The sequence below is a fragment of the Mirounga angustirostris genome, unplaced genomic scaffold (assembly GCF_029215605.1).
Source record: "Mirounga angustirostris isolate CCGP_5_RB_7025 unplaced genomic scaffold, mMirAng1.0.hap1 SCAF_1, whole genome shotgun sequence".
In the NCBI taxonomy this organism is placed as follows: Eukaryota; Metazoa; Chordata; class Mammalia; order Carnivora; family Phocidae; genus Mirounga; species Mirounga angustirostris.
The window spans coordinates 67,968,048-67,994,011 of NW_026991709.1; the positions used below are offsets into that span (position 1 = coordinate 67,968,048).

General features: G+C 42.8%; 1 protein-coding gene and 1 long non-coding RNA gene across 2 annotated transcripts in view; one reads left to right on the top strand and one right to left on the bottom strand.

The window, feature by feature from the left end:
• ROPN1 (rhophilin associated tail protein 1) overlaps positions 1–16,732 on the bottom strand; it is a 28,541-nt gene extending 11,809 nt beyond the window's left edge. The window contains exons 1-2 of the mRNA XM_045863652.3: positions 16,558–16,732; positions 137–264 (exon numbers count right to left, since the gene is read on the bottom strand). Coding sequence (XP_045719608.1) covers positions 137–252 — 116 coding nt within the window. The 5' untranslated portion in view covers positions 253–264; positions 16,558–16,732. The remainder of the gene's footprint in view (positions 1–136; positions 265–16,557) is intronic.
• A 145-nt stretch (positions 16,733–16,877) lies between these two features.
• On the top strand, positions 16,878–25,626 carry LOC123863458 (uncharacterized). Its single transcript, XR_006795563.3, has 4 exons — positions 16,878–17,012; positions 20,826–20,982; positions 21,901–22,017; positions 24,402–25,626. It is a non-coding gene; the product is annotated as an uncharacterized LOC123863458 (long non-coding RNA).
• The last annotated feature ends 338 nt before the right edge of the window (positions 25,627–25,964 follow it).

A 25,964-nucleotide genomic window follows, 5' to 3' on the forward strand; every position in this document is an offset into this window, starting at 1 on the left:
CAAAGCTGATGCTAATCAGTCCCGACTCCCAGGCTGCAGCCATGACAACCTCCTCGGTTTTCGCGGGGACCTCCCCTCCTCCACGCCCCGCCTCCACCTCCAACGGGAACCTGGGGCTGAGGTGAAGGGTACTTACTCCGCCGCCCACTGGATGAGATCCTGCGGCTGGGTCCGAATGGCGGCTTTGGTGAATTGCTTCAGCAATTCCGGCAGCTCCGGGGGGATGCATATTTGCTTATCTGTCTGAGGCATTGATTGGTCGACCTAATGGCAGGGGAAAGATAAATAAATAAATAAATTGGGAATCTTTGAATCATAAAACGACAGGAATCCTCGACCGGAGGCCACCCAGCCTCTGTTTGACACTCTCCATACCGGGCAGTTCACTACCTCGCAAGGTGTACGCATTCTATTGTTAACACAATTCCAAAGTTAGAGAATGGGTTACTAATCGTTGCTTTTTGTTCTTGTAAATAATTACGCCCTTTATATGAAAACCACACAATAGGGCGCCTGGGTGGCTCAGTTGGTTAAGCGACTGCCTTCAGCTCAGGTCATGATCCTGGAGTCCCCGGATCGAGTCCCACATGGGGCTCCCTGCTCAGCGGGGGGGGGGTCTGCTTCTCCCTCTGCCCTCTGCCCTCTTCCCTCTCGTGCTCTCTGTCTCTCATTCTCTCTCTCTCAAATAAATAAATAAAATCTTTAAAAAAACACACACACAATAGTTCTTCATTTAAAAAGTAGAGATCAGCAAGAAGTAAGCAAAAATATTCGTTAATGATGTCACCCCCCAAATATTGGATGTCTCCTTCCAGAATTTTTTCAGTGTAAATATATATGTGCTTGTATAAATAGAAACGGGGTCATGAGTATCTTCCATGTTACACACACACACACACACACACACACTTCTTATGGCAGAGTAAGTTGTAGCAAAATTTACTCTGTGAATCCTCTATTATTTGATATTAGGTTATTTCCAAATAAAAATGATCATTAAACAGCCGTTTGGTGAATATCTCTCCTTACATCTGCATGTTTTTATCTTTTTTAATTGTAAAAGAGAAAACTTGTATATTTCATTCAAAAAGTTCCAGGACAAATTGAAAGAAAACATAAAAATCCATAGATGGTATACAAACAGCAGATTAAAAGATTTTGTCTGCTGTTAGTAGAAAAAAAGAGACTAGATAATCCAAAAAGCCCCCCATCTTCAAAACACCTACATGTTAGACAGATCCCGGCAAACACATCTTTTAGATTAGAATGCCTTGCCGAACTTGGAAGGAAGTGAGGGAAATCCTTAAAAATGCCAAATAAATCGAGTAAAGCAGAAACCAGACTGGTAAGCAAATGAAGAAAGTAAGGGGCAAATGTAGATGCCAGGAACTTGACGCTTTCAGACAAATGATCAGGCAAGTTGCAAACAGACCAGGTCAAAGGCCCACAAAAGGTGAACAACTAAACTGCAGGACTCTCTTACTCCCACCCCCAAATCTGAGACCCTCCAAGGTTCACACATCCTCAATATAAACAGTAAAAATATCTGCCTGGGGCAGGGGGAAATGTGTCTACATTGTTGCTTCTTCTTGGGGGCTAGATGGTCTCCCACGAGTCTTGCCGGGAACTAGGTCTAAGTTTTAGATTTATACCACTGACCTTGTTGGGAAATCCCAAGACAAGAAACTAAAGTGGCCTGAGATTGGTGGTAAAGTGGCCTCAGGCTGGTAGTACTCCATTCTCATTTACTGAATGTTCTTTTATTTGAAGGAAGAAGAGTACAAAGATGTTGGTTGATTTTAGACTTTGTAAAAATTCAAGTATGCGTAGTAAAATTTCAAAAGTAATTACTATAAAAATAATAAAACCAGCAAACCAGTAGAAAGGAGAAAAGGAATTAAAAACAACAACAACAAAACAACTTGATCAACCCACAAGAAGACAAGAAAGGAGTGGGGAGAGCATTGGAAAAGCGGATGAACAACATGATAGAAAGGAATCCATGTATATTAGTAATCACAATAAAAATAAATGGTCTTAGCGTGGCCATTAAAATGTAGAAATTGTCAGACCAGATTTTTAAAAAATCCAACTATGGGCACATCTGAAAAGACCTAAGGACACAGAAAGACTGAAAGTGAAAGGATATATGGATAAATAGGCAAATAAAACCAAAAGAAAGTTGATGTAGACATGTTGATACCAGACAGGAGATTTCAAGGCAAAATGCATTATTAGGAATAAGGAGGGTCATAATGATGAAAGCTTCAATTCATTGAGAACACAACGCAGTTCTCAGTGAGTATGCTGCAGACATCGCTATGGGTAAATCTAGCAATGCTGGATGGAAAGGAAATATACTGTGTAGGATTACATATACATGTTATTTATTTATTTAGAGAGCAAGTGGGGGGAGGGGCAGAGGGAGAGGAAGAGAGAGAATCTCAAGTAGACTCCCCTAAGCACAGAGCTTGATGCAGGGCTCAATCCCATGACCCTGAGATCGTGACCTGAGCCGAAATCAAGAGTCAGACACGTAACTGACTGAGCCACCCAGGTTCCCCTATGCATTTTATTTTCTAGGTATGAAATATTTCACAATTTAAAAGTTACCATTACCATTACAAACTGATTGTTTCTGGGAACTTTTCAATCCATTTTATCTAGCAAAGGGCTCATATTTTTGCTCATACTGTCAGGAAATATATATATATATATATATATATATATATATATATATATATATATATATATATATATATAATTGTGGTTAAATACACATGACAAAATTTACCATTGTAACCACCTTTAAGTGGTATGGTTCAGAAGCATTAAATGCATTCTCATTGTTGGGCACCCATCACCACCAACCATCTCTATGACTTTTTCATCTTCTCAAACTGAAACTGTGTACCAATTTAATAATAATTCTCCATTTCCCCCTCCCCTGAGCTCCTGGCAACCACCATTCTGCTTTCTGTATTTATGAATTTGACTACTCTAGGTACTTCATATAAGTAGAATTACATAGTATTTGCTCTTTTGTATCTGGTTTATTTCACTTAATATAATGTCCTCAAGATTCACCCACATTGTAGAGTGCGTCTGATTTTCTTCCCCTTTTAAAGCTAAATAATATTCCATTGTATATATATATACCACATTCATCTGTTGTTGAGCATTTGGGTTTTTTGTTTTTTTGTTTTTTTGTCTTTTGGCTATTGTGAATAATGCTGCTATGAACTGGGTATACGAATATCTTTTCAAGTCCCTGCTTTCAATTCTTTTGGGCATATACCCAGAAGTGGGATTGCTGGATCAGATGGTAATTCTATTTTTGACTTTTTGAGGCAGTGCCAGACTGTTCTTTCAAAGAAGCTGCACCTTAGACTATTTGTATAAATTTTGACAGGATCTTTTAGTTGTGCAATTGTTTTATTTCTATTCTAAAGGTTAAATGGCCTTACATAAATGAAAAGATGGCCCAACCCTAATTAACTAGGCTTCCGGGATAACAATAACAATGATAACCCTTGGTCAGTACAGAGCAGATTTAAGCAAAGCCTTTACCCTGTGCCTCTTCTAAGAACATTCTGTGATCTCTCTCCATTTTTGGCCAATCTCTTTTTCTCCATGATCAGTCCTTCTTTAACCTCTTACAATTCTTTCTGCTCTCTCACCACCCCATTTTTCCGTTAAAAGTCATCAGTTACATCTATTAACTTCTGGCCTGTGCCAGATACTATGTTAAGTATTCTGGATACATTTTCTCACTTAATTCTCAAAATATCCCTATGAGGTAGTCTTTATTATCACCATTTTAGAGATGATGAAACTGAGAGAGAGAATAAAACTTTTGAAATGACACATAGCCCATAAGTGACAGAGGCAGGATTTGAACACACACACAGTCTGATGCGGGAGGTGCCCCGTTAAACATGAGTGTCCTTTCCTTCTTGAGGCTTTCTCTTCCTTTGATGGCAGATACCATTCTTCTTTTTCTATTTTCCTTCGCACTCCTCCTGTCACTGTAACTTTTTTCCTCTTTCCTCGTGTTAAACATGAGTTTGCAATCTTCCCAAAGCTCAGTCTTCAGCATTCTGAGCTTACGTCTTTTTGTCACTCTTTTTGGAGAGCTCACATCCTCTCCTAGCTTCATCCAATCCGGTGTTGATTATACTTGTTCTTCCATCCCCTGACCTCTCACCCGTGCCCTACTGCCTCCAAGACACATCTCCACCAAAATTTATTCTCCATCTCCCAACTAAGTCCCCTTCTTGGGACTTAGTTGAACATCATGGCACTATTTTCTCAGTCGTTTGGCCTCAAAGCCTGGGGCCATCCATTCTCTTCAATCTCTTGAATCTCACGAAATCCCATGGATATTTCCTTTGAAATGTGTCTCCAATTCATCCCTTCCTCTCTATTTCTACTCCTTTTATTCTGGTTCAGCCCCTCATCACCTACTGTGCAGCCTCCTAACCGGTATCCCTGTCTCAGGTCATTCCCTGGTCTATTCTGAGTGTGTCCAGATCTATCTTCTATGCTGCTAATAGGTCAGAGAGCCCTGCTCAAAAATGGCAATCATATCCATCCTGACTTTCAAGGTTCTCTACAATTTACACACAATTTTAAATTAGAAATTTTCTGTTAGTACTTACCAACACAAATTTCCAACACGTAGTCTACTCTGGCATCCTTCCAATCCTTCCAGATTATATATCTGAAGGTTGGCACTTGCTCATCCATTGTTAACAGAACTCTATCTTGCTTTTCTATTTCCCTCAGGATGTTGCTAATTCTGGCTGGTTTACTCGAAGTGCTCTCTTTTTTTCCATCTATTCAAACTCTACACACCCCTAAGGTTCATCTTGAGTTATGCCATAGGCCTTCCTAGAAAACTCGAGAATCACCAGGTATTATTTGTAATACACATTTTACCATTTCATCCCATTCTGCCTTTTTTTTAAAAGATTTTATTTATTTATTTGACAGAGACAGACACAGCGAGAGAGGGAACACAAGGGGAGTGGCAGAGGGAGGGGGAGAAGGAGGCTTCCCGAGGAGCAGGGAGCCTGATGCGGGGCTCGATCCCAGGACCCTGGGATCATGACCCGAGCTGAAGGCAGACGCTCAACCATCTGAGCCACCAAGGCACCCCCCCTCTCCCATTCTGCCTTTTACAGATCTCTACAGCTGAGCTTTCCACAAGTGGCCATGGCAGAATGGGTTACAGGTGTCTCCAGGAGAGACTGATGGCTGTAAACTTTTTATAGTGATACAAAATTTACAACCCTTTTACAACCATTCGCTGATTTAGAACACCTGAAATTATATTCGGAAACAGTTGGGCTCAGTCAGTAAACTTCCAGATTTCAGTAATTATTGTTTTTGTGCTTAAGGTTTTATGCATAACACCTGCCAGAGGAGATGCTTGTATATAGGGTTTTCCCCTTTATCCATCATGTTAGAACCATCTCCGTGAGTCTGCTTAATTTCGCTTAATTATAATGTGTTTATTACCAGTGATAATCGTTTGTGCATATGTTTCAAATACGTAGTTCTTCATTTAATTTGCTTATTTTTTGTATTTTCTCCCAACAAAGAGGCATACGTGCTTCATCATTATCATCACCATTTGCTCTTTGTTTGAAATTGTGACTTGATTTATATAGTTAGTTATTCTTGGCTTTTGATGTAAAATATTCAAAATCTGATTCTTAATGAAATTTTGTAATGATATTACTTGTTTATAGAAATAAAAAATGTTTCTAAAAACAAATAATAATGGAAAATAATTTAATTGATTTAGTAAAGGGGTTTGAAGCTCTTTAATATCCCATGAAAAATATTTTTCAAAATATTTTAACTCCACTTGATTATAAGTAGTTGTTTATATGCTTAGAAATCTAGCACTTTGGGGCGCCTGGGTGGCTCAGTTGGTTAAGCGTCTGCCTTCAGCTCAGGTTCTGATCTCGGGGTCCTGGGATTGAGCCCCATGTTGCCACATGTGGGGCTCCCTACTTGGTGGGGAGCCTGCTTCTCCCTCTCCCCTGCCCTTCCCCCTCCTTGTGCTCAGGCTCTGGTTTGCGTGCGCGTGCTCTCCCTCTGCCTCTCAAATAAATAAATAAAATCTTTTTTAAAAAAGAAATCTAGCGGGACACCTGGGTGGCTCAGTCGGTTAAGCGTCTGTCTTCAGCTCAGGTCATGATCCCAGGGTCTTGGGATCGAGTCCCGCATCGGGCTCCCCGCTCTGCCGGGGAGCCTGCTTCTCCCTCTGCCTCTCTCTCTCTCTCTCTCATGAATAAATAAATAAAATCTTTAAAAAAAAAAAGAAATCTAGCACTTTGATTATAAAATAATATTTTCAGAATTCCCACCTTACTTATCAAATGCTTAATTTTTCAAAATTTTATGTGATTTATTTTAAAATATTCATAAGAAAATGGACCACCTTATTTTCTTTGCAAATTGATTTGTTATGGTCAAAAAGGCCCATAGTCTCCTTAACATTTTCAATATATTATTTACTTTCCTACCATAAAGTATAACTTAAAATTAAGTAGTAATCATTTTTATTAATATCTATTATTTTTAGGATAATTTCAAACTTAGAGTTGTTTGCTCTGATAATTTTTTTCTTTGTCTGCCTCAGTATCTTATTTTCATGGAAAAGTTATCAAATGAGAAAATGGTGCCAGAAAAAATATGCCAGGGCCTTAACAGAAAATGTCTATATTACACAGATAGTTTCCTAAGAGGATAATTATTAAAGTTTCTGGTCTCAGGACCCCTTAAAAGTTACTGAGGATCCCAAAGAGCTTTTGTTAATATGGGTTATATCTATCAATATTTATCATTTTAGAAATTAAAGCAAAAATTTAAATATTAATTTTAAAATAATAAATCCTTTACATATCAACATAAGTAACATTTCAATGAAAAGTAACTATAGTTTCCAGAAACAAAAAAAACCCTTAATGAGAAGCGTGGCATTGTTTTACATTTTTTGCAAATCTCTTAATGTCTGGCTTAATAGAAGATGGTCAGATTCTCATAACTGTTTTGCATTCAATCTGTTATAATATCACACATCATGTAGCTTCCGGAAAACTCCACTGTATACTCTTAAGGAAAAAAGTGAAGAAGGCATACCATGTCTTAATATTATTACAAAAATAGTTTTAACTTCAATGGACTCCTACTCACTAAAGTCTCAAGGCTCCTCTGAAGTCCCTTAAATAACACTTTGAAAACCACTGTTTTAGGAAACTGTTTACAACGGTATTTACAACAGTAGTTTACATCAAATCAGATTCAAGAAGCTAATTAAAAGGTCCCATAATTAGGAACTAAAGCCAAAATATCTCCCACAATTATAGGATAACTCATTTTACCAACCTGCCTGGGAAATGACCACACATTTGGGACCATATGAAGCCAAGGAAATATATAAATGCTACTCTGGAATAATACTCTTAGAAGATGCATTGATGACATTCTGTACAAGACTAATTAATCCAAGCATTTCCTTGCGGAGTGGTGAATCTGCGGATGTTAAATCACTGTGTTCAGTTAATAGCACTAGTTAGAATCCCTGGAGAAGAATGCTTGGAAGAATGTGGATTGTTTTGCCAAAAAGTACCCAAACAAACTATTCAGGATGATGTATGTGGAGTAGTAACTAAGTACTTTAAAACAAATCAGATGTTCTAGATTATGCAAGCACAGCAGTTCCTGCACTGGTGGGAAATCTGTGATGACAGGAAGGTGGGAAGGCTTTCCATCTTATCTGCTCTCCATGTTCTCAATGCCTGGGATACAAGGAAGACACTGTTTTGTCCACAATGAGCTCTTGTCTGTAGTTCCCCTGTAAATGTGAATTCCACCTTAAAGGATGTTACTAATAAAATCCAAGCCGTTCTGGTTCCCTCTGTTTTCAGCTTTATGTGAAGAAACTGCTGTTTCCTACCAACGTACTTAGGAAAGGAAAAGCTTTTTCTCTAGAGATTAGGAGCTAAAAGAAAAATTAAAAAAAAAAAGTCAATGATCTTTATTGCAGAGTTGTTGAGGAGAGTATTGTCTTCAGCAAATTGGCTTACTTGACATTTTTGAGCACCAGAATGAATTTAATCAAAATCTCAAGGAGTGTGTGAAAATAAGTATACCAACAATGCTCATGGGTTGAAAGGAAATGTAAGGTCACATGCAGTTCAGTGGGGAGTTTAACTGATATTCTAGCTTCAGTCCTAAAGAAGACTAGCAGCAAAACATCTGTTAAGTGTCACATTATTTGGAAATACATGATATGAAAAAGTTCAAGCGCATTAGAAATCTTTTCACGTAATCACGAGAATTTCAGTGAAAGAAGGAAGGAACTAAATGATCCAGATTCTGGTTAATAGTGAGAAAGGAGTTTCTGTCAATTGGAGAAAAATCAGTAAATACCCTTCTACTATTTGCCAAGACCCATCTGTGAGGCAAACTTTTCCACTGATGGTAGCTGTAAGAATTTGAAGAGAACATCATTGAAAGATTTTTGTCGGGAACCTCATGTATTCGTTTCAACACAAAACTTGATATAAAGCAAGCTCCTGATAGGAAAGCAAGCTTGACTTCTCTTTAAAAAGCTTTAAAATGTTTATTTGGGAGTTTCATTCAAATTAAACAGTTATATCTTTACTGTTACTCTGTATTTTACTTTTTATTATAATTATGTAATAAAAATATATTGAATTTTTGTATAAGCGCCATAAAAACCTCCCAATACCCTGCAGTTTACCCCAGTGTGTGCATTACATACATTTCTTTGTGTGCTATGACATGAAAAAGGTTGAGGAAGCTCATGTACTTCTGTTGAAAAGCTTTTAAGTTTTCTTTCAGTGTTTAAGTTGCAGTGTTTTAAGATTCTGTGTTACAGAAGAAATTCTGGTGATTATTGAGATCAATTTCTAGTATATGCTGAGATTTATATAATTTAAAAAGAATGTTCATTAGAAAGTAAACTGTAAAAATACTGGTTGTTAAAGGAAAAATTAGCTTCTAGTTTATATTGCTCACTTAGAGTATTAGAAGCCAGCAAGAAAGTTTGAGACAAATTAGCAAAGTGAATAAATGTCTTGTTTTTTGCAGGCAAATAGAATTCACAGAATATCCCACAGGCCAAAGACACCTGGTACTTTCTAAAGAAAACAGGAGCCCAGGGAAAGAAGTAGGAACATCTGACTAATCACTAGCAGAAACTCCCTTACTGAGGAAACATTCGAAGGCAGCGTAACTTTGTACTAATTTATTAATAGGAGCTGGGATTCTGTCATGAGAATTGAAATTGCTTGCTGGGTTGTTAAGCGGGGGGTTGTCTTTAAGATTTCTGACACCTATAAAACACCAAAGCATGAGCAAATTTTAAGATTGTCATGTGATTCTAAGATTGAGATCTGCTGAGTGAATTTGAAAGAATAGAAAAATTGTAATCTATTACTAATCTATTTTTATTTTGTAAAACAGTAACAGTATAATAATCTTTACAATATCATCCAGGGCAGCACAATCCAACCACGCCTCTCCCTTACTCTCAAACTCCTTCACTCCTGCTTCTCCAACGATTCTATTTCTTATTTAATTTCCACTGAATGACTTTCCGCCCAAGGCTGCATCCCTCCCAACTATTGTCCTCACTTTTAGAACACGAAGCCATTTCCTACCTGAGTGAGTCCAAGAATGTCAGAATGAATCCACACTGCAATCCTTTGCCTACCTTCATCTATCTAAACACATTTTCATGCTCCATTTGCATGCCCAGTATTAAATTTATATGTCAAAACTAAAACTAAAGTGTAAAAACTAAAGTGTGTTTGGGGTACCGAAAATTTCTAATCTGTCATGCCACTGCTCTTTGACTACCAAAAGCCTTGCCAGCTTCTCTTGCCCCCAGTATAGTTGCTCTGTAAGGGTCAAGCACAATCCTCAGTCCACAGCCAGAGTTGCCAAATGGCCCCAGGGGGAAAAAATGGCTTGTGATCGTCAGCTCACCTTGGAGGGGCTCCACGCCCCCCTGGAATTTTAATCCATCTAGTCCTCATTGCTTCTAAAGCTCTCCACTCTCTATATAATGTTTTTAAAAATGTATTTTCTAGGGGTGCCTGGGTGGCTCAGTCGTGAAATGTCTGCCTTTGGCTCAGGTCATGATCCTAGGGTCCTGGGTGGGGAGCCTGTGAGTGGGGAGAGTATATATATATTTTTTATTTTTCCCTAGAGTTTTAAAAGTTGTTGCAGTTGGACTCCTGAGCTACTGTACCCTACTATATTCTAGCTGGAGATAAGGCCCATTTTCTTGGCTTCAACCAGAGCTCTACTCTGATGCCTCCCAAATTCCCATGGTAGACTCTCAACGACGCTGCAGTTGTATCCACCAGCTACCTACTATAGAGTTCTCCTCTCCCATAAAAGCGCCCTAGACAGACTTTTACTCTCTCAATTGCCTTATCTGATGTATCATGGCCATTTTTGATCCATCTTTCTCTTTCATTCCCCACTTCAGTCCCTGATGAGCTTTTTTAAGAAAACTGTCAGTTAGGAAAACAAAAAGGAACACCTTTAAAAAAAAGGGGGGGGCGCCTGGGTGGCTCAGTTGGTTAAGCGACTGCCTTCGGCTCAGGTCATGATCCTGGAGTCCCGGGATTGAGTCCCGCAAAGGGCTCCCTGCTCGGCGGGGAGTCTGCTTCTCCCTCTGACCCTCCCCTCTCTCATGTGTGCTTTCTCTCACTCATTCTCTCTCTCTCAAATAAATAAAATCTTTAAAAAAAAAAAAAAGGAGTTTGGGGAGTCTGGGTGGCTCAGACGATTAAGCATCTGCCTTTGGCTCAGGTCATGATCCCAGAGTCCTGGGATCCAGCCCTGCCTTGGGCTCCCTGCTCTGCAGGGAGCCTGCTTCTCCCTCTTCCCCTGTTCCTGCTCTCTCTTGATACCTCTCTCAAATAAATAAATTAAAAATATTTTTTAAAATAGAAATTAAAAAAAGGAAGGAGCTTAATTTGACTTACAATGTAGTTCAAGATCTTCAGTTTACCAACAAGAGAACTGATGTACAGAGAGATGAAGTGATTGGCACAGGGTAACAGTTTATGTTGGAGCAGATGCAAGAATCTGGGTCTACACTATTGCTCTCTTCACACTATATCGTACTGCCTCCTTCTCTCTAAATAATGCACTGACACATTATGGATTTTCTCTAGGACAACCCTTGTCTCAAATATTACATCCTGCTGTCCTCCTAAATCACTGAACTATCCTGGATATTCCCATTTGCATCATGAAAAGTACATTTTTAGCACGTTGAAGTGGAACAAAAATTATTTGTCAGAGTATGTCCTAATTTTTTGTCCTGGAAATATGGTAATTGTCTAACTATATTCCATACAGTTGCAGAGAATGGAAGGATGGCCAGCATAAGAAATGCCTACAAGCAGTTATTGCTCATTCATTATCTCATTTAATCTTCACAACACCCTATGGGTGGGAAGGTTCTAATATTATAATCATTTTCCCAATGCCAGGAAATTGAAGCTTAGTTTTCCCAGGTAACATGTCTTAGCCACTCACATTATCACATCACTCTCAAAAATTTTTAGTGGATCTTCATTTCTTTTCTCATCAAAATGATGTACTGCCTGACTTCCAAGTTCTCCACAATTCATCTTATTCATATCAGCTTTGCCTCTCCAACTTTATTTCACAGAAATCTGGATCATTTTCTATCCGGGGCTTAATCCACGGTCAAGCCAACCTAGCAGCGGATGCCAACAGCAATATTGCTAAGAGCTGTCCTACCTGACCTTATCCTTTTTTTTGAGCAGGAGTTTTTGGCTTTGTTATCAGCAAATTTATCAAAATTGTTTATATATCATGCTAATACCACTTCTTGGAAGTTATGAGTTCCACATACTTATCATTTCACAAGTGAACAGGTATCCCTTTTGATTTATCTTAACTTAGCCATGCTCATATTTTAAATCCCCCATGTTCATATCATGGTCCACAAGCCCAGTGACACATTTACAGACTGCCATATAAACTGTGCTCTCTAAAGTTGTGCAATACGTCCCCCAATTTGGGGATCTGGTGTACAAACCTGGGGCCACCTTAACACAATCTTTCATTAGTTGATTAGCCTTCATTTCTTCAGAGTGAAATGTCAGAATACTCCCACATCATTTTCCTCCTTTTACTTGGCCTCCCTACTTCTGATTTCATTATAGCATTCCTATGATTCAGAAACTCCAATATGTGAGGGCTTGGAGGGAACGCACCATAGTTTTCAATATAAGAGAGAGCTATCAGGGCAGCTGCGTGGCTCAGTCTGTTAAGTGTCTGCCTTTGGCTCAGGTCATGATCCTGGGGTCCTGGGATCGAGCCCTGAGTCAGGCTCCCTGCTCAGTGGAGGGCTTGCTTCTCCCTCTCCCTCTGCTGCTCCCTCTATTTGTGCTCTCTCTCTCACTCTATCTCAAATAAATAAATAAAATCTTAAAAAAAAAAGGAGAGGGCTATGTTTTTTTCCTGTTTCCTTTACCATTTCTGATGATGTTCAACATTACACTTGTCTCTTCCAACAAACTGTCCTTCATAGCTAGATGAGCTATAACAGCCATACTAGTGAAGAAGCACTCTTGGCTATTAGATAGGAGACCAGGATTCTGGCCCTAGGCCTATCTTTGACTAATTATGTGATCCTGAGCAAGTAATTACTCCAATAAAACCTTATGTATCAGGACTAGTGCTGAATAGTGGGATACGGAAATAAATGAGTCATACACCCTGCCCTCAGAGAGCTCCTAGGCTAGAAGAAGAGACTGATAGAAAAACAAGCGATTAAAATAGGATAAGTGTTGGGCACCTGGGTGGCTCAGTTGGTTAAGTGACTGCCTTTGGTTCAGGTCATGATCCTGGAGTCCCAGGATCGAGTACCACATCGGGCTCCCCGCTCAGCGGGGAGTCTGCTTCTCCTTCTGACCCTCCCCCATCTTGTGCTCTCTCTCTCTCTCTCTCAAATAAATAAATAAAAACCTTTAAAAAAATAAAATAAAATAGGATAAGTGTTAAAAAGTCTGCATAGATAGAGGAAAACAGAATCTCCCAGATAAGACATCTAACACTGGCAGGTAGGAGAAAGTCATCAGAAAATACTTCCCGAAGAGTGATGATATTTGAATAGAGACTTGGGGAAGCCTGGTTTGTGTCATTGCTGTATTCTCAGGCCCCAGAATAGTGCCAGGTATAGAGCAGGCACTCATTAAGCATCTGTTTACTGATGAGAACAAGGAGGGAATTTTTTTGTGGCCACGACTCCTTAGATGAAAGTGTGGAGGCATCAGAGAATGTGGCGAATTCAGGGAACTGTGAGTAATTATGGAGGGTTAGGGTGGGCGGAGCTGGAGTAGTTGTGCCTCGGCCTGGGACTATAGCCCAAGTCCAGAATATTGAAGGCCTGGGATGCTGTGCTAAGGCTTGAGAACTTTATCTTTTATTTATTTATTTATTTATTTATTTATTTATTTATTTATTTATTTATTTATTTATTTATTTATTTGAGAGAGAGAATGAGATAGAGAGAGCATGAGAGGGGGGAGGGTCAGAGGGAGAAGCAGACTCCCCGCCGAGCAGGGAGCCCGATGCAGAACTCGATCCCGGGACTCCAGGATCATGACCTGAGCATAAGGCAGTCGCTTAACCAACTGAGCCACCCAGGCGCCCGAGAACTTTATCTTGAAGGCAATAGGGAGTCACTGAGGATTTAAGCACAAGAGTCACAAATCAGACTTGGTGTTAGCTTGATATGCCAGTTATCAATTTACCGCCTCTCAGCTCCAAATATACCCTGCGTTGCCTCCGCAGCAAAAATGGAATTAGGTCCTTTAAATATTTCTCCTTTGTCAGTTGGCACGTCAAACTCTGTCGGTAGGGATACTGGAGGAGGAAAGGGTTTCTCTTGTGGGATCCACATGCTCCACTTTTTGGGCATCAGGAGCATATGTGGTTTCTGCAGTGCGGCAGTCCTGTAGCGCACAGCTCCTCCAGCCTCTGGTTCCTGCAGCGTGTGAGCTCTTGCATGTCTCACTGCTGTTGTACATGGCAGCCAGCGGTACCCAGGGGCCACCAGCTTCCCCGGCCCCTCTCTGGGGAAGCTGTGGAGCAGAGTGCTGCCACTAAGTTTGGGCAGAGAGCAATAATCACCCATGGTCATATTCTTTTCATAAATGGCTTCCTTGGCATTCTAGACTGTGGATTTTTGCCTGCCTGACACCTCACGAACTCTGGCCACGCCCTCTTTGACAAGCTCTTGGGAAGTCAGCTCCTTCTTGGGGGATCTGTCTCCAGGGTAGTGGTTGCTCCTTATATGAGTGATTCCTGTATACTCTATTTTGTAGATTTTTTTTTTAAGATTTTATTTATTTATTTGACAGAGACAGAGATAGCGAGAGCAGGAACACAAGCAGTGGGAGTGGGAGAGGGAGAAGCAGGCTTCCCCCCGAGGAGGGAGCCGGATGTGGAACTCGATCCCAGGACCCTGGGATCATGACCTGAGCCGAAGGCAGACGCTCAACGACTGAGCCACCCAGGCGCCCGATTCCTGTATACTTTAGATCTCTCTTTACATCTTACTAGCTAATCTTCCATTACTCCAATCCTATTGTAGTTAAAAATTCTTTATGTTGAACTTACTTTGTTAAGCTTGTATCTGATTTCTCTCTCTTGGACCCTGAAACACACACTGACCCATCAACAGCTGTATAGATGGGCTGAGGGGAGTGGAGTGAAGCTTCAGGCAGGGAGCCTGGTTAAAAGAATATGGCGGCGGGCGCCTGGGTGGCTCAGTTGGTTAAGCGACTGCCTTCGGCTCAGGTCATGATCCTGGAGTCCCAGGATCGAGTCCCGCATCGGGCTCCCTGCTCGGCAGGGAGTCTGCTTCTCCCTCTGACCCTCCCCCCTCTCATGTGCTCTCTCTCATTCTCTCTCTCTCAAATAAATAAATAAAAAAAAAAAAAAAAAAAAAGAATATGGTGGCACTTTTGGCAACAACTCTTGAGAGCATCATTGCCTTTTAGGAGTTGCAATGAGGAGGGATAAGAGAGGCAGGAGCTATAGGACTTGGTCACCACTGTGGGAGAAGGAGTGTAGGGTGACTCCCCACTGTTCAAGCTTGGATGACTGGGTCGATGGTGGCACTGTGGTAAATGGAAAACACCGAAGGAGGGGCAGGTCAGATTCTCCTCCCATGTTCCCTTTTACTCTCAGGAGTTCCATGTACTTTTGAGCCACAGACTTAGAATCATAGACTCGTTAGGTTGAAGAGGCACCAGAGCCCAACTTTTCTGCCTTTGAGCAATATAGATCATTTGTTCACATCAGATAAAAGAAGTGAAGAGAGGTCCATTTTATCTTAATAGTCCATGATTCTAATGTTTTATAAAGTGCTTTTCTACTCTTAAAGCTCTCAGTAGGGTAGGCCTTCCCCATTTATTTGTTCCAGGCCCCCACAACTCTTTAAAATTCAATAGATTTCCTTTTTTTTTTTTGTGAAGCCTACATGCCTCCCAATGTGGAATGGCAGGTCAACGCATATGTGTTGGATGCTGAAGAATATAGGTCTTATCAAGTACGTGATATAGATTCGTTTCTGGAATTGCTTTTTTGGTTTTATTGCTGTAGGCTAGACAGAGCTTCAGTTATAATAACGAAAGGCTGCAGTTACATGAATTAAAGGCTCCAACACCAGAATCTCAGAGGCAGTTTCTATGAACAGCTCTGGGAACCAAGGACCAGGGAATTGAATATACTTGTTTGGGCTTGGAATAGGAGATGGTGGGTTTTAGACCCATGGTTACTCTTGCTTGGAATGAACCCCCCACTTTTTCACATGTTCTTAGATCTCAGCTCAGCTTTCCCTGACCTGTCAGTTCCATTACACTTTGCCAGAGCACCACTTACGTACCTCTCCTTGGCAGCATGTAGCTCTGCTCTAATTTCACAGTATTTGTGTAGTTCTTCGATTAACATCTGCCACCCCCAATAGACTAAACATGAGGGTAGGGACAGTCAGTTTCTGCTCACTATGGAATCCGTAAGGCCTAGCCTGGAACACAGTCAGTGATCAATAGATATTAAGAAAATGAAAGATTGATAGCAGTTTTAAAGTGTTACTCACACCCATTAATCTTCATGACAATCCCCCCATAGATATGGGGGGAAAAAAGTGATTTGGCTAGTCTGGAGAGGGCTCTGATCCCAGATTCTGTTACGGTTTCAAATCACTGTCCTCTGTGTAAGAAATCATAAAATAGTAGCTCTGGGAACAAACCATACATACAGTTTGGGCAGAGAGCAATAATCACCCATGATCACATTCTCTTAAAGATCACAGCCCTCTCCTCTTGCTCTGTGAACAAGGAAGGATTCAGAGTCCAGATGGGCCCGTGGGCAGGACTCTTCCCCTCAGCCCCGCGCAGCCCTAGAGGCGCTCAGGGCACCTCCCTCCATCCACTTCCCCTCTAGGGTTGCTACCTGAGGCTCGCTCCCAAACGGGCTGTCGGATCCGAGGCGACACCTCGCGTCTGGCCTCAGGCGGGAGGCGTGGGGACAGATCCAGTCCCACGCACCCTTGGCGGAGGAGAAAGCCGCAGCACCTGGGCGGGGAAAGACGGTACCGGCTTCGGCCTCGAGGGACTGGGGAGGTGGGGCGGGACCAACCAGGCTTTGTTAGCGCTTGGCCGTCGCCTGGCAACCGCGGCGGCGGGGCCCGGGCGTGACGTCACAGAGCCGCCGCCCCGCCGCGCCCCGCCCCGTCGCGCCCCGCCCCGCCCCGTCGCGCCCCGCCCCGTCGCGCCCCGTCCCACCCCAGCCCTCGAGGCCTTCCGCCGAGTCTGGGTTGCGGAAGTTCGGATCCGCGGGGTTGGGCGAGTGGAGAGCTGCGGGGGCTTTGCTGGTGGTGGGAGGACCGGATGGCCTGGCTGTTTAAGGTTAGCGCTGGGGGCGTTAGGAAACCTGGGGGATTTCAATGGGCTTTGGCAAAGTGGCAATTTACAGTGGGCTTTGTATATTAGAGAGCAGAAGTGGAGGAGCTTAAAATGATCTTTTGGCTTGTGGAAAGTGGGCAGGTGAGGAGGAGCCTTTGCGAGCAATAGTAGCAAGCACTTGCAGTGCTTTTGTGTGTGTGCGCCAGAATGATCCCTAAGTGCATGACACATATTAATCTTTACAATCTCCCCATGAGGCAAGTACTGTTATCATCTCCGTTTTTACAGGTGAGAAGACGGCACAGAGCGGTCAAGTAACTTGCCCAAGATCACAGCAAGTGATAGAGTTAGGATTTGAACCTATGTTGCGTGGTTCCAGATTCCTCACCCTTAATCTCTATAATGCTAAGACAGGGGGACAGAGTGTGGCTATGCACAGAGCTCGAGATGCCTGAGGCAACAGGGAAAGAAGGAAGATATTCACCAAGCAGACAAGAAAAGCCCCATCTTTCTCTGCTACACCTCTTGTCACTTAACACTCTTTTTTTTTTTTTTTTTACTTAACACTCATTTTTAAAAGTGGCCCTTGCATCATCAAGGGCCTTTTACACACTAGCGTGTTGCTAGTCTAAATCACTGAGTTAGTTCGGCCAGGGCTTCAAAGATTTCTCTAGTTGTGAGATGAAAGCCGTTCTCTCCTTAAAGCAATTTCAAGCATCAGTGAGTAAGCACGGGGGCTGGGTGTTTGGTTTATGTATGCAGAAGGCTTTTCAGAACCTGCTGTCATCCATTTGTAAAGGGCTCAGTCTGTTGGCATTTGTCAAAGTTTTGCAGGTCCTTGTTGTATTCCTGGACAGTCCTGGATGATCTGGGGGTGGCCACTTGCCCATAGGTGATTTGGGGATAAAAGGAACCTAACCACTGGCCGTCACCTGCCTTCCTGAGCCCCCTGTGGAGGGGCCACCAGACATTGGCACCTGCCTTAGGACTAGAGGGGGAGGCTGGAGTTTGAGTGCTACAGGTGCATCTTCCAGGTTTGAGTGTTGCAGGTGTGTCTTCCAGGAGAAAAAGACCCCAATGGGGTCTGTTCCGTGTGCTTAGGAGGAAAGAAGGTGTGCTTGTCTATTCCTGCTTTCATGTGGAGGACGTTATACAGAGAGGAATGAATAATAATGATCTTGATGTCAAAGAAGGGGTGTTTCTGGTAAAGCAGTGGCCAGCTGGAGATGGAAGATGAAAAATGGACTTTTAGTGTGGCAGGTTAAATGTAAGAGAGGAATTTTGGGATACTGACCAAAGTGGTCTGATGTCCGTCTGCAGAAGGTAGGCTGAAGGACAGAGGTAAGGTCTTCCTTGATCTATCAGTAATAAATACAACAGAATATAATGAAGAGAATATGACTTTACAGGAAATGATAACCACAGAATTCAGGGAAGTTGCTTTCTTCTGAGAGGCAGAGGGTGGGAGAGAGAGGAGCACATAAATAGAAATGATTGGTGGTGGTCCAGCTCTTGGTGTGGTTGGTGGTTTTTTGGGTATTCATTGTGCTTCTGAATTTATATGTTCTTTCTTATATGTTTCAGCTATTACGTAAAATTTAAGTAAACTCATCAAATGGGTCACACTATTTATATTTTCTTGTGCAATTGAAAATTGACTGTACATTTTCCCTTCATTCCCATCAAAGTCCAGATACGCTCTAATTTCTCCCATCCATATTCCCCTGCAGCTTTGCCCCGCTGCTCTACTCCCCTTTACTGCAGAGCTCATTAAAAGAGTTGTCTGTAGGGGCACCTGGGTGGCTCAGTCAGTTAAGCATCTGCCTTCAGCTCAGGTCGTGATCCTGGAATGCCGGGATCAAGCCCCGCATCGGGCTCCCTGCTCTGCGGGAAGCCTGCTTCTCCCTCTCTCACTCCCCCTGCTTGTGTTCCCTCTCTCACTGTCTCTCTCTCTCTGTCAAATAAATAAATAAAATCTTAAAAAAAAAAAAAAAGAGTTGTCTGTACTTGCTGCTTCTAATTTCTCTTTCCAGTCTCTCTTGAATCTACCTGATTCATCACTCCACTGAGACTATTCTTGTCAAGATCCCAAAATGACATGATGTTAAATTGAAGGTTATCTCTTAGCCTCAACTCAACCTGTCAACAACATTTGACCCTGATGATCAGTCTCTGATCCTTGAAACTCTTTGCAGGACATCACACTCTCTTGGTTTTCCTCCTTCCTCACTGCCTCTTCCTTCTCATCTCTTTTGCTAGTTGCTGAGGACTCAATGTTTGTGCCCCCTCTCCCAATTGCATATGTTGAAGCCCTAAATCCTAATGTGTTGGGATCTGGCAGTAGGACTTTTGGGAGGTAATTAAGCTTAGATGAGGTCATGAGAGTGGGTCCCTATGATGGGTTTAGTGTCCTTTTAAGAAGAGAGGGAGATGAGCTTGCTTTCTCTGACATGTGAGGATACAGCAAGAAGGTGGCTCTCCGCGAACCTTGATAAGGGCCCTTCCAGGAACCACTCTGCCAGCACTTTGATCTTGAACTTCCAGCCTCTAGAACTGTGAGAAATTAATGTCTGTTGTTTAAGCCCCCTAATCTGTGGTATTTTGTTACAGAAGCCTGAACTCTGACTCTGGTTCTTTCTTCTCTCTGTGATACCTTAATGTCAGAGGGCCCCAGGATTTACCCTTGGACTTCTTCTTTATCCACATGTACTCCTTTTTTATCTCATCTGGTCTTATGTTTTAGATACTAAATTTTTTTTTTTTTTTTTATTCATGAGAGACAGAGCGAGAGAGAAAGGCAGAGGGAGAAGCAGGCTCCCCGCCTAGCAGGGACCCCGATGCGGGACTCGATCCCAGGACCCTGAGATCATGACCTGAGCCGAAGGCAGACGCTTAACCATCTGAGCCACCCAGGCGCCCTAGATACTAAATTGATATCTCCAGCCCCAGTTCTTCCCCACGCTCCACACTAGATAGCACACTGAGTGTCCAATAGGCTTCTCAAACTTAACATGTCCCAAACTATACCCTTTTTTTTTTGTATATATTTTCATTTTATTAATGGAAATTACTTCCTGAAATTACTATGAAACTTGAATATTAAATGCAATAATCATGTAGTCAAAACAGCAGCTGTCTGAGAAAGGCAGTGGCTAGAGGAGAGGGGATTGTTGTAATTGCTTTTAATGGGATAATTGTTTCCCTTCTATCCAGTATTAATTTCAATCTGGGTGTGAGCCAACTGAGCTGGTCTGTACTGGGTTAACGGCTTAAATTCAGGGCAAAAGAGAGAACCAATTAAGTAGAAATAAAGACTTCTAATGTACCCATAAGTTGCTTTTATTCTAGTCTATGCCAAACTATACCCTTTTTAAAAAAAGATTTTATTTATTTATTTGAGGGAGAGAGCGAGCACAGAGGGTGAGGTGAAGCAGACTCCCCACTGAGCAGGGAGCTGGATGTGGGGCTCGATCCCGAGACCCAGAGATCATGACCCGAGCCAAAGGCAGATGTTTAACCAACTGAGCCACCCAGGAACCCCTCCAGACTATACTCCTGATATTCCTTTCCAAACCCTTCCCCTTCCAACTCCTCCTCTGCTTTATTATCACTCCGTACTATATTTTTAAAATTTTGTTTTATTAATTGGTCTATATTCTCTCACTGGAGTGCATGGGTTTTTGTTTTATTCACTGTATGCTGCTGGGGCCTAGAATAAGGCTACACATGTGATGAGCACTATAAATATTTGTTTGCTGAATAAAATTCTTTTCTTCTTCTCTTTCCACCTTTCTTCCTTCTCCTTCCTGCTTCTAGGAGGCCCTCCTGAGAAGTGATACATCAGTGTCCATTCAGCTTTGCTAGCTCAGTCTCTGAGGGGCTAAAGTTATATTTGGCCAAGAAAGGGACACACCTGGTGCCATGGGTAGGAATCCTTACCAGCCTTGGGGCCACAGCTATCTCAGCTCAGAAGGTAAGTTCTACCTATCCTGTGTGGCTTATATTGTGGTTCACTTTTTCAGATCTTTTTTTTTTTTTTTGAAGATTTTATTTATTTATTTGACAGAGAGAGACACAGTGAGAGAGGGAACACAAGCAGGGGGAGTGGGAGAGGGAGAAGCAGGCTCCCCGCAGAGAAGGGAGCCCGATGCGGGACTCGATCCCAGGACCCTGGGATCATGACCTGAGCTGAAGGCAGTCGCTTAACCAACTGAGCCACCCAGGCGCCCACTTTTTCAGATCTTAAGTTGGCCATTTCACAGGAGGAAATGAGTTACGGCCTGCTAGGATCATGGGGAAGCTTGGTCTGGGGAACAGCAAGGGTCACACCACAGTCGGCCTGCCCAGGCCGCGCATACTTGTGGGGCTCAGCTGTGTGGTGTGGTTGTCAGTCTCCTCATGGAGCCAATCCACCCTGTGGACATAGTCTCTCGTCATACATGCATTCATTTTCTTTTGCTACATAACAAATTACGACAAATGTAGTAGCTAAAAACAACACAAATTTATGGTCTCAGTGTCCCCAGGGCAGGACCCTCTGCTAAAATTCTCACCAGGCTAAAATACAAGCGTTGGCTGGGGCTATGAGCTTGTATGAGGCTCGGGGGGTCCTTTTTCATGCTCACTGATTGTAGGCAGAATTCTTTTTTTTTTTTTTTTTTAAGATTTTATTTATTTATTCATGAGAGACAGAGAGAGAGAGGCAGAGGGAGAAGCAGGCTCCCAAGGAACAGGGAGCCCGATGTGGGACTCGATCCCAGGACGCCGGGATCATGACCTGAGCCGAAGGCAGACGCTTAACCATCTGAGCCACCCAGGCGCCCTGTAGGCAGAATTCTGTTTCGTGTTGTTATAGGACTGAAGTCCTGTTTTCTTTTTTGCTGTTGGCCAGGAATCACTTTCAGCTCCTACAAGCCTCCCTCTGGTCCCAGCAATGCGGTCTTTCATGGCAGTTCACAACATGGCGGTTTGCTTTCTTTCCATCTGTTTTAAAGGCTCAGCGGATCAGGTCAGGCTCGCCCAGGACAATATCCTTTTTGAGAAACCAAAGTCAACTAATTAGGGACCTTAATTACATCTGAAAATTTACTTTTGCCACATAATCTTAATCATGGGAATGATAATCCCATCACATCCACAGGTCCCACCCACACTCAAAGGGATTGGATTATACAAGGCATGTACACCAGGGGGCTGGAATCTTAGGGGCCATCTTAGAATTCTGCCTACCACAAAATGCATCTTTGGGAGAGGGAAAAAACAAGAAGGTACACCATCTTCAGAGAGAACGACAGAGACAGATAAGCATGGCTACCCTTTGTTGATCTGGATCCTCAGGTCTTCCTGCTACCTCTGTGTGTAACCTTTCCTTCAGGACTCTAGGGGAACAACACTTCCTATAACTGCTCACTTAATGAAGAACAAACTGTTTATTCCACGTAAGTGAAACTGTCCACCTAATCAAAGTCTACTTCTTTCAGGATTTGAGTGATTTAAGAAGATAGAGGACTGTTAACTATGTGTGTGGGGCGGGGGGCTAGACAAGGCTCCTGTTTTGTCTTGAGACTTGTGCCTTCTGTGGCAGTTTTGATTCTCCTCAGGACTGTTCCCACATTAGTGCTGGGTGATCTCTTGTGGTAGACATAGCCCTGGGGTGGATGCGCTGGTGAGAGGGACCGGCACTGGGCTGCACTGCCTTCTGCCACAGAAAACTGCCTAATTTTCCTGCCTCTGGCGCCTGCTATTTCCATCTCACATTATTCTAAATATGCACATCACCCTGTGCCCCGCCAAAAAAAAAGAAAGAAAACTTCGGTGGTTGGCTTCTCTACCTTCCACCCGGAGAACTTCTATCCACAGGAGGAGAGAAGGCTGTCTCTCTGTAGATGACTCAAATTCGCACCTCTAGTCCCAGCCTCCCTCCTCAACTCAGTCCCTTGTCTAAACGCCCCGGGCTTCCTTCAAACAAGTTCCCAGAAGACATCATCCTTCCCCAAGGCCAGCCTCACACATTCCTCGCTCTGCTGTAGAGGCATCATCCTCCTCGTTAGCCAGCCTACAAACGGAAGTCACCCGCCACCACCCCCTCTGCCCCTCCTCATGCAGCCTGCCTGCTCCCCCTACACAGCGTCTGCGGCATTGGTCCTTTCCTTGTCAGTGTCACTGAGCCACACTGAGTCTAAGCCCTTAGCGTCTCCTGTCCGCATTGTGCTTCAACAGCTGTCTCCCTTCTGGGGTCTCTTTCCTTTCCTCTCCCAGTGTCTCAACTGGGGGCAATTTTGTGCCTCCCAGAAGAATTTGTCAATGTCTGAAGATAGCTTCGGTTACCACACCTGCGAGTGGGTGCCAGCATCTAGTGGGTAGAGGCCAGAGATGCTGCTAAACATCCTACAGTGCTCACAGCGGTCCCCAAACAAAGACTCATCCAGCCCAAAATGTCAATAGTGCTGAGATTGAGAAACCCTGCTTTGTGTCTCTTCCTCCAAGTTTCCTGACTGTTATAGCCTAACTCTTCTTAAGAAAATGCACTTTGTATACATTACTTCCTGGCAGAAAAAAAGTATTTCCCATTACCTATATATATGCCTGTCTTCCTCTGCCTCAGATGCCCTCCCCTTCATTTCTATGCCAAGAACTGACGCTTTCTCTTAAAGCTTGAAGCATGGTGCCCAGCCTGTAGGCTGGGTTAGTCCATTTGTCCCTCTGGGTCCGCTCTCTGCTCTAATCTGTGCCCCAGGACTGTGTCTCCTAGCTCCCTTGCCCTCTAGTTCCTGGGTAGATTTGGCCTGTGGGAGGTATCAACAGGTGACCACAGGTTGGGTCTTTACGTCCCAGCCTCAGCCTGAGCTTCCTGTCCCTCAATGGCCTCAGTTCGTGTAGAGCATCCCCTCTTCCATTGCACCAGGGACCCTTCAGGCCAATGGTGGCAATGACTTCCCACTGTTGCTAGTCCCTGCGTTCACCACTGTGATGAGCTGGCTTATGTCTGCCCACACCTGAGTCAGTATTTCCTTAGTTAAAGTCTCTCTAGTTAAATCCTTTGAGTGTGCCATCTGCTTCCTGCTCGATCCTCAGTCCTTTGGCAGTCACTTGAGGATTTGCCTTTCCCCCGGTGCCCACACAGAACTTACAGTAGGGACTGCTCCCATGCCACCCAGGGTGTACGCCCAATACTGCTGTGATCCATTTACATCTAGAATTTCCCGCGTTTCCCAAACACATCGCAAATTCCTGTGGGTGGAGGCTATTTTAACTTATCATGCACACCCTCTTGGCATAGAGCCGTGCTTGATGAACATTTGCCAAGGAAAATCATGATAAAATGTATTGAAAGATCACCTGATTTCATAGACAAAGTGTTCTTAATTTAAATTCCTTTCTTTCATACCATAGGTATTTGGGGTGATTTGAATCAACTTTTGCACAACGTTTTTAAACCAACGGAGGCCTGGGCTTTGAGACGTGAGATTGGCTGCCCGGCTGCATTGTGTGCTCACTTCCTGGTTCCTGGTGGCATTCTGTGTATTTGTGGCTGCTGAATAAGGGACTCGGAGTAAAACTGGGGGTTTCTGTACTGGCTTCCTCCCTTGAAACCAAGATTCTCTCCCTTCAGAACTCAGCTGTTCTATTGCTGGTCTGCAGGGACCCAATGTTCTACTTGCTGCCGGAGTCTAAGACTTGGTGCTGCGTTGTGCCCAAACCTGTGCTTCATAAATGCCATTTTGTCCCATAATTCACCTCGAGTTTTTATTTAAATATTTAATGATGCACAAATTGGTGTAAGTGCCTTCTCAGGGAATCTTGGGAAAGTACAGGGATGTAATCAAATGGTTTGCAAATTGTACTTATTTATTTATAGCTCTAATTTGAAAAGAAGGACCAGAGTTATTAAAGAGGATATTCGCATTTCACAGACACCTTATCCTAAGGAATGAGGGGTAATCATTCTCAAGAAGAGGGGGAAATGCCAGGTCATTTCTTAGAGTTATTGCTTCTTATCCTTCCTGTGTTGTAATGGTTGTTTGTGTGGGCAATTAAAAAAGCTATTTCTTCTGCTGTCTGCTAAATATGTCTTCATCTGCCTAATTCTGCTGTGGGGTCTCAGTCTGACCTAATGGTTAGTTATTTTCATGCCAAAAATCCACATCCAAGTTCTTCTTCTTCTTTTTTTTTTTTTTTTTGTACCAAAAAGATGAAGAAGATGAATAGAGAGGAGTGGTAGGCATTCTGGTCCACAATCCACCTTGATTTCATGGAAAGGCTTGGGAAATATAAGGCTGATATGGGCTGCACAGGGCTACATTATGATTTTCATGGGCCTCAGGCAGTCTTGCCTTCATGGGCAAAAAATATGAAAGCTTATGTTTTACAACTGTGTTGATGGAATGACAAATACCTTATCTATTAAAACACTTTTGTGGACCTCTAAAAGTATTGTGGTCCCTAGGTACCATGTCTCTTACACCTAATGAATGTTAGCCCTGTAAATGGACAATGGGAAAGGAAGGTAGCTTGACTCCCTTTTTTCAAGATCTAAAGATACCTGGATTCCAATCTGTTCTCAACAGTGCCTAAATTGGGAGCTTTTGACCACAAATAAGGTGAATGAATGATCTTCTTTTGACAGGCGTGGAGTCTTTGGAGCAGTGCGGGGCAGTGGATCATGAAGCTCGGCCACCTCCCAGAAACGGGCTGCTTCTCTCTTCGGCTTGTCTAAGGGTGATGTCACCTTCTATATAGGTTACAGATGGTGTTATAGTCTCTACTGTGGGAGGGTCCAGAGTGGCTGTTCCATTTCACAGATGGGGAGCCTAAGGCATGATAAGATGAGCCTGGGTGTCTTCTTCACTGCAGCTGATTCAGATTCTAATGCCTTACTGCTTTCTTGGCAGCAGAAAGAGGAAACACTTAAAATAATTTTTTCTGACTATAAAAGTCATACTGGTTTATTATGAA